The 13,188-nt window shown below is 37.4% G+C and overlaps 1 protein-coding gene and 1 non-coding gene across 4 annotated transcripts; one reads left to right on the forward strand and one right to left on the reverse strand.

The window, feature by feature from the left end:
* The first annotated feature begins 3,103 nt into the window (after positions 1-3,103).
* LOC106673124 (trypsin-10-like) lies at positions 3,104-8,045 on the forward strand. Of its 3 annotated transcripts, none has more exons than XM_014405120.2 (3): positions 3,104-4,423; positions 4,515-4,638; positions 4,718-8,044. In XM_014405120.2, exon 1 carries the CDS (start codon positions 3,224-3,226, stop codon positions 4,220-4,222), a length of 999 nt encoding a protein of 332 aa, XP_014260606.1. In that variant the 5' UTR covers positions 3,104-3,223; the 3' UTR covers positions 4,223-4,423; positions 4,515-4,638; positions 4,718-8,044. The 3 variants fall into 3 exon arrangements, with proteins under 3 accessions (XP_014260606.1, XP_014260608.1, XP_014260605.1); XM_014405122.2 differs by having other exon boundaries at positions 6,366-8,039; XM_014405119.2 differs by having other exon boundaries at positions 4,515-8,045.
* A 4,374-nt stretch (positions 8,046-12,419) lies between these two features.
* Positions 12,420-12,492, reverse strand: Trnah-aug. Its single transcript has one exon. It is a non-coding gene; the product is annotated as a tRNA-His (tRNA).
* Between the last annotated feature and the right edge of the window lie 696 nt (positions 12,493-13,188).

Genomic DNA, 13,188 nt, shown 5'->3' on the forward strand with positions numbered 1-13,188 from the left:
AATCACATAAAAGAGAGAAACTAAACTTAGCGAACAATCAAAGCAGAAAATTGGACGAAACATCTACGAACAACTTGGAAGTCACGATAGCTCAAATGGTTAGAGTAGCGGTGTATTGAGCCGAAGGTCGTGGGTTCGAATACCGCTCGTGACACTTGATTTTTTATCTCAACCAATACTTTACGTAAAAAGGTTATTACAACCGTTGCATGCTGAAGACTTTTACTTTTAATCTATGTCAATTATGTTTAGATTTTTTGGTATTATAATTGAGAAAAATAAGGATGAAAAAAAAAGTTTTAATGTACAGCTCTGCTTCTAATTTATTTATGGAGGCTAGATTTGTGCCATTACATGTAGTTTATAAGATGAATAATAATGAATACTAAGCCCCTGTTAAGTCGCCATCTAACTGTTTCAAAATTGTCATAATTTATATTTGATTTTCAAAAAAATTACCAGGAATGGGAAAAATTTGTGAAAAAATGTATTGATTTTTCGCAAAAATTTGTATTCACGGGAGTTTTGTGTGCAGAAAACGAATATCAACATTGTTTCTTGCTAAAAAATATTTTAACTTACATCGCTGTCACCCACTACGTTATGCAATATTTTTGTCAAGATTTAGTTTTTCATTTAATATATTTTATCTTTCATTTTATACAAAATACTGGTGCATAACAATACGACGTGGATAACAATCCGCCTGTCCTGGAGTTAACTAAGAATAAATAATAAAAGTGACAAAACATAACAAAATGGAAAAAAATACTGCAATGATATATACATTCTAACGTATATTTTTTGTGGTATTTATATTATTCTTACCGTGCATAAACAAACAACAGATATACGCATGCATAAAATGCATGCAGAACATCATGGAAAAAGAAGAAAACTAATAAAACAGAACAGTAAATATTTTTTTCGGCTCTTAACGGAAGTACACTCGAATCGTGTCTAATATTTTTCGTCCTAGTATCACCAATAAAACTAATTGTGGTGGAGTGAGTATGTCGATTCACATTTTGAAAAGTTTGTCAAATTAAATTTTGTTAGTAGAACCATCCTTTAGAAAAAACTAGCATCACCAAGTTTCATTAAAATCGGTGATCCCACGTTCTTAGCCCTTGTCGACCGTGGACCAACGGGATCTCGTACCAAATGTGTTCATTAAAGAATAGCGACGACTGTAAAACCAACCGAACAATTTCTCCTCTCTGATTATTTAATCTGCCTCCACGTTTCCTTCCCTGCTGATTTTCGCAGTTCCCACCGCACCAGAACAGGGTTCCGTGGCCTCTTCGTTCATTTTTCACGGGCTGTAATTTTGAAAAACGGATTCGAACGTTTCTATAAGAAAAACCATTTATTTACAAGGCCGGGGGAGGATTAACGATCCGAGCTGCAGCAACGTTTTCCGTACGACTCGGTTATAAATATGTTTGCATTATTTTTTTTCAAAGCTCGACGGAAATTCCCTCGTGTTGAGGTCGCGCGTTCTTTCTGCCAAGTCCGGCCAGCGTGTGAAAATAGAAAACGTTTCGTTTATATTCACAGCTAAGATTACATCAACGATTCACTCCACTTAGTATTATAATTTTTAAAAAATCTAGAAACTTATAATACCTTGTGTAAATTATTTAAAAAAAAAATCCGAATGGCAATTTATCAAGTTGATCCTCCTGACACCTCTTAATCAAGTGATTAAAATGTCACTAACTAGATTTCCGGAGTTTTAAAAATAAAAACAAAACTAAAAGTAAAAAAATCTGGGCCGGTTTTAAATAGAGCATTACCAAGCGCATTGTACGATAAAAACGGCGATGTTAACAATTCGACACGGCAACACTGCGGGCACTGCATTAGGAATTCGCCATGCTCGACTTTTCTTATATATCAAATTAATAGTGTAAGGCCTAGTTTTACTTAAAGACTTGGGTGAAAAGTTGCCTAGGAAAATTCCACCGTTTCGACAATTCACGACGTCTCATAAAAGTTCGATAACGCATGGCTTTGATAGACTTGACCTCCTAAGACATCTGACCTGACTTGATACTGTTGATATTTTTTACTATCACTAACTCGCCTTTTTGTGCTAATCCACAGATTGTACGTTTCTCATCATCGATCATTGACGAACCCACTGCTAAATCCTGAACTGTTCTTTTCTCCAATCAGCCTTAAAAAACCCTTTATAGTCCAAAAATTTAAAATAATTATTCAGATATCGTGAGATGCGGTTCTCACGCATCTCACGATATCTGAATAACTATCGATTAACGGTCACTAATCTCTACACATTTAAAATAATGAAACAACTTGTAGTACAAATTGTTCCTTATAAAAGAAAAAGACATACATATACATGTATATTGTCAATTTTTCTCTTAGAAAATCATTTAATTTTTTTACAAATATTTCCTTCATTGCTTCTTCCCTTTTTCGGTCATTTGTAGGCCATTATAGGTAACACAAGAAAAGTTTAATCGGATCGAGCATTTAAGTTTTTAGTATTGAAGGACTTAACAAAAGAGATTCACGAAAATTTATGTAGCCTAAGCTGACTTGGTAACTCTCTCTCTCACTCGCTGTCACTTTCCTCTCACACTCTCTCTCTCTCTCTCTCAATTAAGGTGCGTAAAAGTAGGTAGTAGAGCACCATAGCTCAAATGGTAGAAGCGCCAGCGTACAGATTCGAAGATCGCGGGTTCGAATCGCACTCGTGACAAATTTTTTAATTCAACCAAACTTTGCATAATAATTATAGTGAACTGTCTCTCTAGCTCAACCATCAGGGAAGGAGGCACCGTCCATCTGACCGTTGGCCATCAATTCGTCTTCAACAATTTTTCGTTTCTAATTTTGTGAATTACCTGACTGGGAACATTAACTTAATTGATTTTGACATGATTGGCATTAAAAAGCATACTGCATATGTGTGGTTGACTTGAGGATGATGTTGACCTATGAGTAGATCCGTGTCAAGAATCAAGTTTTGGGTGACCACCGGTGAGAAAGCGTTTTGAATAATTGTTAAATTATAAATCCACATTGAAACATATTGCAGCTTCAAGGAACAGGTGATTTAAGATAAATGAATATAAATCTGTAACCAGCTTTGCGAATGACCGACCAAACAAAAAAGCTTATCAATTAAATTAAGCGTCACATGTACTTCTTAAAGAAATAACTTTTTTTTGTTCAAATAGTTTAATAGTTGATGATGAGAGCGTTGTTGTTCAGAACATTGTTGGTACTCCTCTCGGTATCCGTCAATTCGGAACGTAAATTACAAGGTGCTCGTTACGCTCGTTACAGGGAGTTCTTGTACATCGTGAGTATCCAAGACAAGCTGACCAAGATTCACCGATGCGCCGGTGTTTTGGTGACCCTGAAACACGTCATGACGGCTGGCCAGTGCATCGTCAATTTCGACGAGAAAGTCGGAATCTCTCTCCGCGATCACAGAAACTCTATCGTGTACGGGGTCAGCCGGTTTACGAAAGAGATCGAGACAGGAGTTTATCGTTACGTCCTCAGTTGGCACGCCCATCCCAAGTTGTCTTTCGTCCAGGACTCGTACTGGAGCAACGACGTCGGCATAGTGGCGTTGTCAAGCGGCCTGTCCGATGATGTGGCGAGCCCGGTGAACATCGAGATCGCAGAAACGACGACAACCGAGGCGTACACCCAGTCGAATTCGACCGAGGACTACATAACGCATGCGACGACAGTGGCGACGACGTTGGCCGCTCCCCAGTCGTGCAAGGTGATCGGATGGGGATGGGACAGGTACAACTGGCATATGGAAAAGGACGACAACACCGAGTATATATTCCAACTGAAGGTGGTTGAGGTCAAGCTGCTGAATCGCGACGAGTGCGAGATTAAAATACGAGGCATAAAGCCGTTGTTCACTTTCTTCAACCTCAGCATCTTGGAAGCGTCCTGCGCCGAACCCATGTATACGCTGAACAACACGTGTTTCGGTGAACCGGGCGCCCCCATCATCTGCGACGACTTCCTCGTCGGTCTGTCGAGCTGGTTCGTCGGCTGCGGAAGCCACCCCGGCCCTCTCGTCTACTCCGGTAAACTTCCCATTCTAGATTTTTACATCAACTACGGTTTCGATGTGCAATTCAATTCCGTTCTACCAACACCGACATGCACCATGCTGTTTCCCCTTCTCGCACTAATTGTCATATTTTGGCTAAAATAAATAAACGATTATCAGATGATAACAATCGAATTAATCAAAAACCGACTCATGTAACAAACACATTCATTTACTTCTTCAAACATAACTGTCTTTTGTTTTCATAATTATTTAATATGTAATGTATACAAAATATACAACAAGCAAATGTGGTACATGAAAAGATACTAATACTCCCAGTGGAGTACGGTTACTATTTTCGGGGTAAGTATTCTGAAGTCCTGGAAAATTGTTTCATAAGAACGTTCAGATGATATAGATTTATAGGGCGAGGAGTTAATTTGTTATGTTCTAGGACATAGAAGATGTTTAGCTTAGCGTGGAAAGCGTGATTGTTTACATTTGCCCTATTATACTAAGGACCTTGGATCGCTAGTATTGGTTGTAATGGAAGTAGGAGATCTTTGATGCACTATAAGGTCGTAGTCCAACAGTGCTTTTTTTAAGTTTTTTTAAAATTTTGTACAGAAGACTCATCTTGTACCTACTCCCTTTTAGCCCTCTCCGTCTCTGCCTCGATACAATTCTACTTAGCTTACACGGTTTGTCGTGGGACTACGAATATTGTCCAATTAGAGGAAAATCTGTTTAAAGTGAAGACTGTATGGTGGGATTTGTTTTCATTAACCTTGCTTTTTAGCGTGAAGTCATGTTTCCAGGATGTGGGGTGTGGGAGCGAGAGGGTTGCTATGAAAGGATCGGTGTTAGGAAAGAGTTAAGGTGAAGCGGTTTATAGAGTGTATAGGGCTATTGCCAGAATTGAAGAACGCCAACGTATAGGATAAATGGTAGGTGTAGAGAACCTTGGACTACATGAAAATGAGGGGCGTATAAGTAGCATTTAAGAATGAGGTAATAAGTAGAAGGAAGTCTTAAGTTTTCACAGCAGGCTGTAATGAAATTTGTGGTAAATAAACTCCATCATCTAGGTCATTTATTGATTTTGAAGAGCCCATTTCCGTTTTATTAAAAGGATTTTTTCGTTCCGCCCTTATAGGGCAGACTGGGAAAAAGGCCGAATATCTGGTATTTATTAGATGACCCTAAGAGAGTATAGATCAGGAGTTGGTATCTACGGAAATAAGCCAAAAACATATGCACTGGGAATATACCACTATCTTTCAGTTTTTGGCTATTGTACTCTGTTTTATTACCTATTATAAAAAGAGAAGATATATTATAAAAGAATAGCCTTCTACTCGGACAGCCAAGGGACACTTGGTACTCTTGGTAAGTCTCATTGGTAGTAAAACCCAAATCGTATGAGATACATTGGAGACAAAAAAAAATTATCTTAGACTGAGTACCACATATTGACCAAGGAAAGGACGATGAGGCCGCCTGTACCAAATTGCAAAAACTAACTCCATCAGACAACTGGTTAAGAATAATGCATCGGTTCACTGCGATTGCATTCCAGGAAAGAATGTGATCTATTATTAAAGGACCATCTCAGAGACTAACTAAACCTAAGACAGTTAGGAATAGATTGATAGTTGGACGGCTGACCGTACACTGCAGACTTTGGAGGCATATATAAAGAATCGCAGCGTAAAGAAGCCAGTTCAAATACTGCCAGGAAGAAGAAGAAACAGTGAACGTCTTTTGTTGGTGCGAAGGCCTACGCAGGCTGAGAAATCCTAAGAGAGGAAAAGGCCAGGACTGAAGGATACACCGGAGTCCTTGACAAAGGTTTGGGATCTGATAAAAAGCTTTAAGCATAGCAAAAATCTCTAAATAATAATGGAGAGTGCACAATAGATCAATACTAGTCGCAGTGCGTAAGGTAGAAAGACGCCATATTCTTTTAACCTTAACCATAACCTTGGTTCTAGCCCCCGCTGAGCGATAAAAAATACAATTGCATTATATTGCTATTTTTTGTCTTTTGGAGTAGGCTGATACGTACAGTTGGAGACAATTCTAGTTAATCTCTCCGCAGCAGAGTGGAACCCCTTCCGGCTTGATTGACCATTGCTGTACGATGTGAGGTCTTAGAGGTCTGTCCAACAACTCATCTCTACAATCCCCAGTTTTCCATTTTGATTTGTAGGATTTTCAAAGATACCAATTAAATTATTTTAATTCCCTGTTTAGATTTATATTAACCCTCCACAACATGATTTTTCCTTCACTTTTCTTACAGGTCGGACGCTTTAGCAAAATCGTAGCAGGGTATTGCGTAAAGGTGCGGTAAGGTTAAATAAAAAATCAGAATAAAGGAAAAATTCCTCTTCCTTTTCTTCCACCCCTTTAGTTTGACTTTCCGATCGTCCTGGTCCGTCGAGGCTCGCTGTTTTTTATGTTGAAATTTCGCTACGGTATTTTACCACCAAAGCTTACAATTGATTCCAAAAATCCAAAAAAAGGCGAAATGCATGTGGCAGACAAAATACCAAGGGCAAATAAGCAAGCTAAGAATTCACAATCCCATTGACCACAAGAAGAAATATAACATTTTGTACCTATTTCTAATTTTATAAGCTTCGTAAGGCTGTTTATAATTTATCAAAAGAAGTATATATCGAAAGAACTATATCAATGATCTTAATACCATAGTCGACTGGGGTGTAGGGCACAGTCCTTGCCATACACCATGGCTTGGCATTGGTATGATCTCGCCTAAATTACACAGACATACTGCACAGAATTGTTTTAAGAAAACCAGGATTAGAAAAGGAGTACGAATTCTTCGATCGATCGCAATAATAGTACTGGACTAATTTTTCGACGTACTGGCAGATGGGGTACTATAGAATCCATCCAAATAATATAGATCTGTTTCAATATGACGTTTATAGCAAAGGGGCAAAATACTTCAAGGTGTAGTTATTTTCAACAAGACAGTTAACACGCCGGTACGGTGAAGCACCTTAGGCAGAGGTCAACGGTTTGGCAAAGGTGCCACGAAATATTTTCGACTGGCCCATGTTCTCAAGCAGATGGATTGGTGGGGACCTCGGATCGAGGTAGGGGCGACAAAATGGATATAGAAGTGGAAAGTGGAAACGTATGCTTGTGCAGAGATTAAATTGCACGGACCACTTGACGCAATTAGCCACTTCCTTTCATGCCGTTCTGGAACACTTGGAAATCGCCATTATGCCTATTACTGCAAAGCATTCCATCGAAAGATCAATCCGTTTTTCCCTCAAAGGTGGGGACCCATATACTGTTTTTTTTAAAGCAAGAAGTGTAAAATTATATATAAGAATCTTTAACTAACAGTAAGTAACACCACACTCATTTATTTCAATCATCAAACATCGGTAATTTATCCGTATTAATTATGATATGGGTATATGGTAAGGACGCATATCATTGTTGATTATCGATGAAAATAAGTGCTCAAGGAAGGTAACTTCAGAAAAATCTTCCTCAAAACATTGTGTTATTTGTTTAAAAAATGCTTTGACTGTGTTTTTTACAAACTTGTATTCGTCAACAAGCAATTGCTTTTGCAACGGGCGACTCGCCTTATTTTTAAAACTTAACGACACAGAGTAAATCACGTCCAACATTTTAAGAAATGACTCACGCCAAAATATGTACGGAGAAACAACTCACGAGAACTTTTCACCTTGATATCACGGAACATTAAGCATCTTTCTACGATTGTTGACAAGAAAGTCGTCTATTAAACCATTGCCAATATGCCAAACATAGTTTTAAAAAAATTAGAAGAAATATTGTTTTGGTTTTAACTCCATTATTAATTTTGGACAGTTGGAAATTAAAACAAGACAACTTAATAGAAGTTTTGGTATAAGATGTTTCATGATGATAGCGATGATGTATGATTTATCGTTTTATTCTTTTGTTGTAAACCTAATAAAAGCACTTCTCAATCGGCTCCAGCTGTTTTATTCTCGTATAAGAAAGTATTTCAGCTGGAACTAATGAAGAGAAAAAGGTCTAAACGTAACAGAATGAGGGATTACGTAAATTATACCAAAAACTATTTCCATTTTTAGAAAATAACGTGCTGAAGACAGCTGGAGTGTAATTATTTTGAGGGAACAATATGGCAGGGTATCTCAAGTGGTAGAGCAACCGCGTATTTAGCCGAAGGTCGTGGGTTCGAATCCCGCTCGTGGCACTAGCTTTTTCATTTCAACCAAAACCTTACATAAAAAGATTAATTAATTGAAAGAAGTAATTTGGTCAAAGACCACTAAATATAATAGATTTAATATGACAGTACTTTGATCGTTTCTGGTCATTTTGGACCGCCTAGTGTTAGCCTATCAGACTTGTTGCTTTTCGCGTTCTGTTGTGAGATTTTGTAATACGAAGGAACGAGAAAAGTAGAGAATTCTGTTTTTTCTCTTCTGTTCTGACAGATGTATGGTGCTTTTCGCAACATACCAACCAGCAAGAGTAGGCAACCAGGTTGATTGTATACGACCATACAGGCTTATTCTGTTTGTCCTGGCAGTTCTGCTCCGTCTTTTCATATCCAGTACTTGGTATTTGCAACAAATTGCGAATTTTTTAAACGAAACACTGTTTTGAAATTCCAAAACATAAAATCAGCGAGACTAGTCAGACTTATTGATTTAACTATACATTCATCAACTTTCATTCGTCAAGGTAAAGTCCGCAAAACTGATTTTTTTAGATATGTTCAGTATTTTACAATTGTTTGTCTTTAGACAAGTCTACCAATGGATAATAGTCAATTTTTAAAATTTCTGGAAATCTGTGGTGTGGTGAACTGTAGCTTGGTCTTTTCCGATCATGCTCTGCCTAGTCTCGCTGTTTTGGTCCGCAAGATGCGTGTCGGCTCTCGGTTTTAGTCGAACTTTGGAGCTAAAATACTGTAGAAAGATCCCAACAAACAAAACTCGTGAATGTAGATAAACCAGGATGACCAAACCTGGACCGAACTAATTGTTCATAACACCTCAGTCCTCAGGAAGAAATCCCTCAATCGGTATTATTTCTAGATATATTCTACTTGATCAATATTTGGTCTTTACACAACAAATAAAATTAGATAATTTTTAATGTTAGTGTTAATTTTTTTTTGTTCCGCAGTACAAGCTTTTCCGATCATTTTGCTGTTCGCAAGTTGCGTTTTGGAGTTTTGCCATATTCTGCTGAGACCTAGTTCATCAAAATTAAATTTTGAAGTTGCAATACTGCAACAAAATTTCAACAGACCAAACCAGAGATACTAGGTAGACTGGAAGCAACCAAGCCATGACAGGGCCATGACTTGTTGAATTATTATTTGCCAGATTTGCAAAAGCAACATTTATTTGTTACAATCTGGAAAGAAAATTATATTGTTCCCTTACAGATTTGGGTTGTAAGAAGTTAATCAAATTACACCAAATCATGGACTGTTACATTAATACTGTAGAAACAGACAAAAAACTTAGAAAATCCCAATGAAATTGTTGATGAACTGATACAGTCTAACAAGTATGTAGTAGATTATACAACGATTTTCTCAACTTTAAACTTGTTACTTAGCCTTCCATTACAGATCCACCAAACTCCTGTGGTTTATCGTGAAACTCCAGTTTAAACTTCGAATGAAACTTTGAAACATTCAAAATTGTAATCGAAGGCCGTTAATAAATGTTGTGAATCTTTAGTCCGTTCAGAAAAGTTAGGTTGAGGTATAAAACTCCAGGGAATAAAGTATTTTGGGATAATTACGATTCGCCATACCCAACCGTGTCCGTCGCAGGGAGCAACCTCCTCAGACCTTTCATTCACCTTCAACAGTCAATAAAACAAAAGACTTCCCCGATAACTAATACATACAATTAATCGGATGTTTTATTTATTTTATCCTAGCCGCCATCCACCCGCTGGAATCTTTGGACTGTTGTCGATAAATTACAAAAATTTCGACTAATTGGATCAATTAAAACAAAAAACTCTTTTACTTTAAAGTTGCTCGATTTTTGAAGCTGAAATCAAAACGATATTTGGAAATAATTGGTAATGTCTGGGACCTATGTGAAAAAAAGAGCCAAATCGGTTTGGTAGAAAGGAAGTTTCTAGACTCGGTGATATAACAATCCAGGATATCATTTATTTTTGTATTTATAGTATACATTTCATAATTAAACTAAGGAGATTTCACACGGAAGACAGACGCGTTTCTTGTTTTTGTTTAGATACTGAGAAAGTATTGTAACACAACTAAGCGTGGTACTGTTCTATTTACGCCATTTTCAGTGGTGAGTCTGAATCCTATTTCGCCAATTTTATACGTCTGTCTGAGAGACCAAATTAGCGAGACAAGGCGGACCAGAATTGGAGACGGGGTGAGTGGTCTGACTAGTCTCGATAGTTGTACGAATTCGCAACAGTATTTTGCTCCAAAGTTTAACATTTTCACCGATCATAACGGATAAAGATGGGGAAAAGACGATACGTTCGACAGATCAATATAGCGAGGCTAGACGGACCAGAACGATCGAAAAGGACTAAGGTAAAGATCCATCGCCCTGCTGATCTCAAGAAAAAATGATCTCTGAGGTAAAGATACAAAATTGATAAAAGTATGGCTTGATTAGAAATAATACCGTTTTTGGGATTGCTCCTTAAGACCTGCCGTGTGATGAACCTTTATTTCGGCCGCTTCCGGGTCTGTTCAATCTCTCTGAATTTGTCTGTTGGAATTTCCCTTTTGAAATTTATCTCCAAAGTTTACAATTTACACTAAAATCCTTGGGTGATTATTGGGAAAAGCAGATTGGGAAAATCTTCGAGGATGAGAGGACAAAAATGATCAGAAACGACCAAGGTAACCGGTTCATCATCTAGCACCCCTCCGGTCTGTCTAGTCTCGATTCTTGACTCGCTATTTCGCAACAGTATTTTGTCTCCAAAGCTTACAGTTTGCACCAAAAACCAAGACTGAAGATGGCGAAAAAGCGAAACGATCTTGCCAACAAAAACAGCGATGACAGGCGTATCAAAATGATAGGAAACGAACAACTACATGTTACAGAAGAAAAAAATTATATTTGTAAAGGCCTAAAAATAGATAAAGATAGATTCTAAAAATAAAGTTTTCGACATTTCTTCTTGAGGACTGCGGGGTGATGAACCTGTAGTTTGGTCATTTCCGGGTCTGTCTAGTCTCGCTGGTTTTGTCCGTTGGAATTTTACAGAGAAATTACATTTTTTATGGAAATAGTGAATAGCCGAAACACATCTGACAGACGATCAAAAACGATCCAACCACCTTCATTGCGATGGTTGACCATCGTCCATTTACTCAAGACCAAATCTCATAAAATTGAGCTCGTCATCCAAAGACTGTCACATAAATAGAGTAATAAATGAAGAAGAATTTAACGCTATAGTCTAAAAATAAAACTCGTTTATGTAAATAGAAAAGGGGCAAAGTAGCACAAACATGTATAGTCGAAATACTTCTAGATTATCGGCAAACGTTAGTTTTTGTTCTTCCTAAATTGTATACAAGCACGAGATATAGTTCAATTGATTGTTTTGAGGTCACAATTTGACCCGTTTGTGTTTGTACCCGGTGTTGTTTTGTAAGGGCCTTGCATCAGGATCGTGTGAACTTTAAGGCGAGTTGTGGGAGGCAGGACCGTAACTAAGGTCTATGACCTTTACCAACTACCTGCATAACGTTCTTGAACGTTCCCTAATATCGAGGCTTAATTGTAAGAAACAAATTGGCTTTTATGGCCCATTTGGAGGAGAATATAGTACGTTTTCATTTTAGTTGGATAGATTTTTTTTTGTAATTTACACATTGTTCTTTAAAACGGATAAATATGGTGAAACCGTTAGCACAGTATTGTTAAGAATGTTTATAAAGTGTAAACAAATGGGTAAAACAAACCTAGACTGGGTACGTTCGTTGCAGTTATTAAAACTAAAAAGTAGATTTATTCAAAATTCCGTGGCCTTTCGCCAACTTCATTCGGCTTTCTTAATGAGAAAAATCCTGTTTTTTTGGGGCTCATCATCGCAGAAACAGAAATGAAAATTTTTAATTATAAACCAAAATGATAAGATGAACCTGTTTACGTTATTAAGTTAATCAATTTTTTTTTATATTTAGCAATGTATTTGTATTTCTATTGAGAGTCGATCGATTACCTATTAACTTTTTCAACAATTTACTAGTTTCGTGGTCCGCTTGACCAATTAATATATTACAATTAATTAAGGTTTTCAGTTGAGATAAAAAAGTCAATGGCACGAGCGGGATTCGAACCCACGATCTTCGGCTTCATACGCCGCTGCTCTACCACATGAGCTATCGTGACCTCGATCCACTCGGACATCAACTTCCCATCTCAACACCTTTTTGAATTTTCCCTCCTTTTTGCCATTTTTCAGGCGTATCAAGCCGAAGATCGTGGGTTCGAATCCCGCTCGTGCCATTGACTTTTTTATCTCAACTGAAAACCTTAATTAATTTTTCAACAATTTCCAATCCTTTGATGGCCCATCCGTTTCTGCTCATAAGATGCTCGTTGTAATAGATTATATTTTTCACATAATTAAATTTGCTTTTAAATCTCGTGATTCGGCCTACAACAAATGTAAATCTACCAGGGATCCATTGGACCTAACTAAGTTTAAAATTATAAAGCGAGACTTTTCATAAACTGCTCGATCATATCTTACCGCCTGTCACTATGGAACAACATTAGAAAATTTAGTCTTAAAAGAAAAGACAGTTCTCATTCATGCCAAGATGTTAATGGCTTAAACACGTTTTTTGCTTCCATGTTGTCTTCCTCCAAACTAAAACCCCATTTCCTTCTCATCTAGATCGTCATAATTTGTCCATTAGTTTTTCAAATAACTCATCAAAATATTTTAGAAGCTGTGTGTGAACGTTAGCCGATGATTATTTGGAGATGTGAGGTGCGGTCTGGTGTGACGTAGGTTTTAGAAAAATATTTTCTTTATCATGCCAAGTTTCGATCTTCAATGAGATCATCTTCAATGCCTGG

Source organism: Cimex lectularius, unplaced genomic scaffold (genome assembly GCF_000648675.2).
Source record: "Cimex lectularius strain Harlan isolate CLEC.00 unplaced genomic scaffold, Clec_2.1 scaffold205, whole genome shotgun sequence".
NCBI classification, from domain to species: Eukaryota; Metazoa; Arthropoda; class Insecta; order Hemiptera; family Cimicidae; genus Cimex; species Cimex lectularius.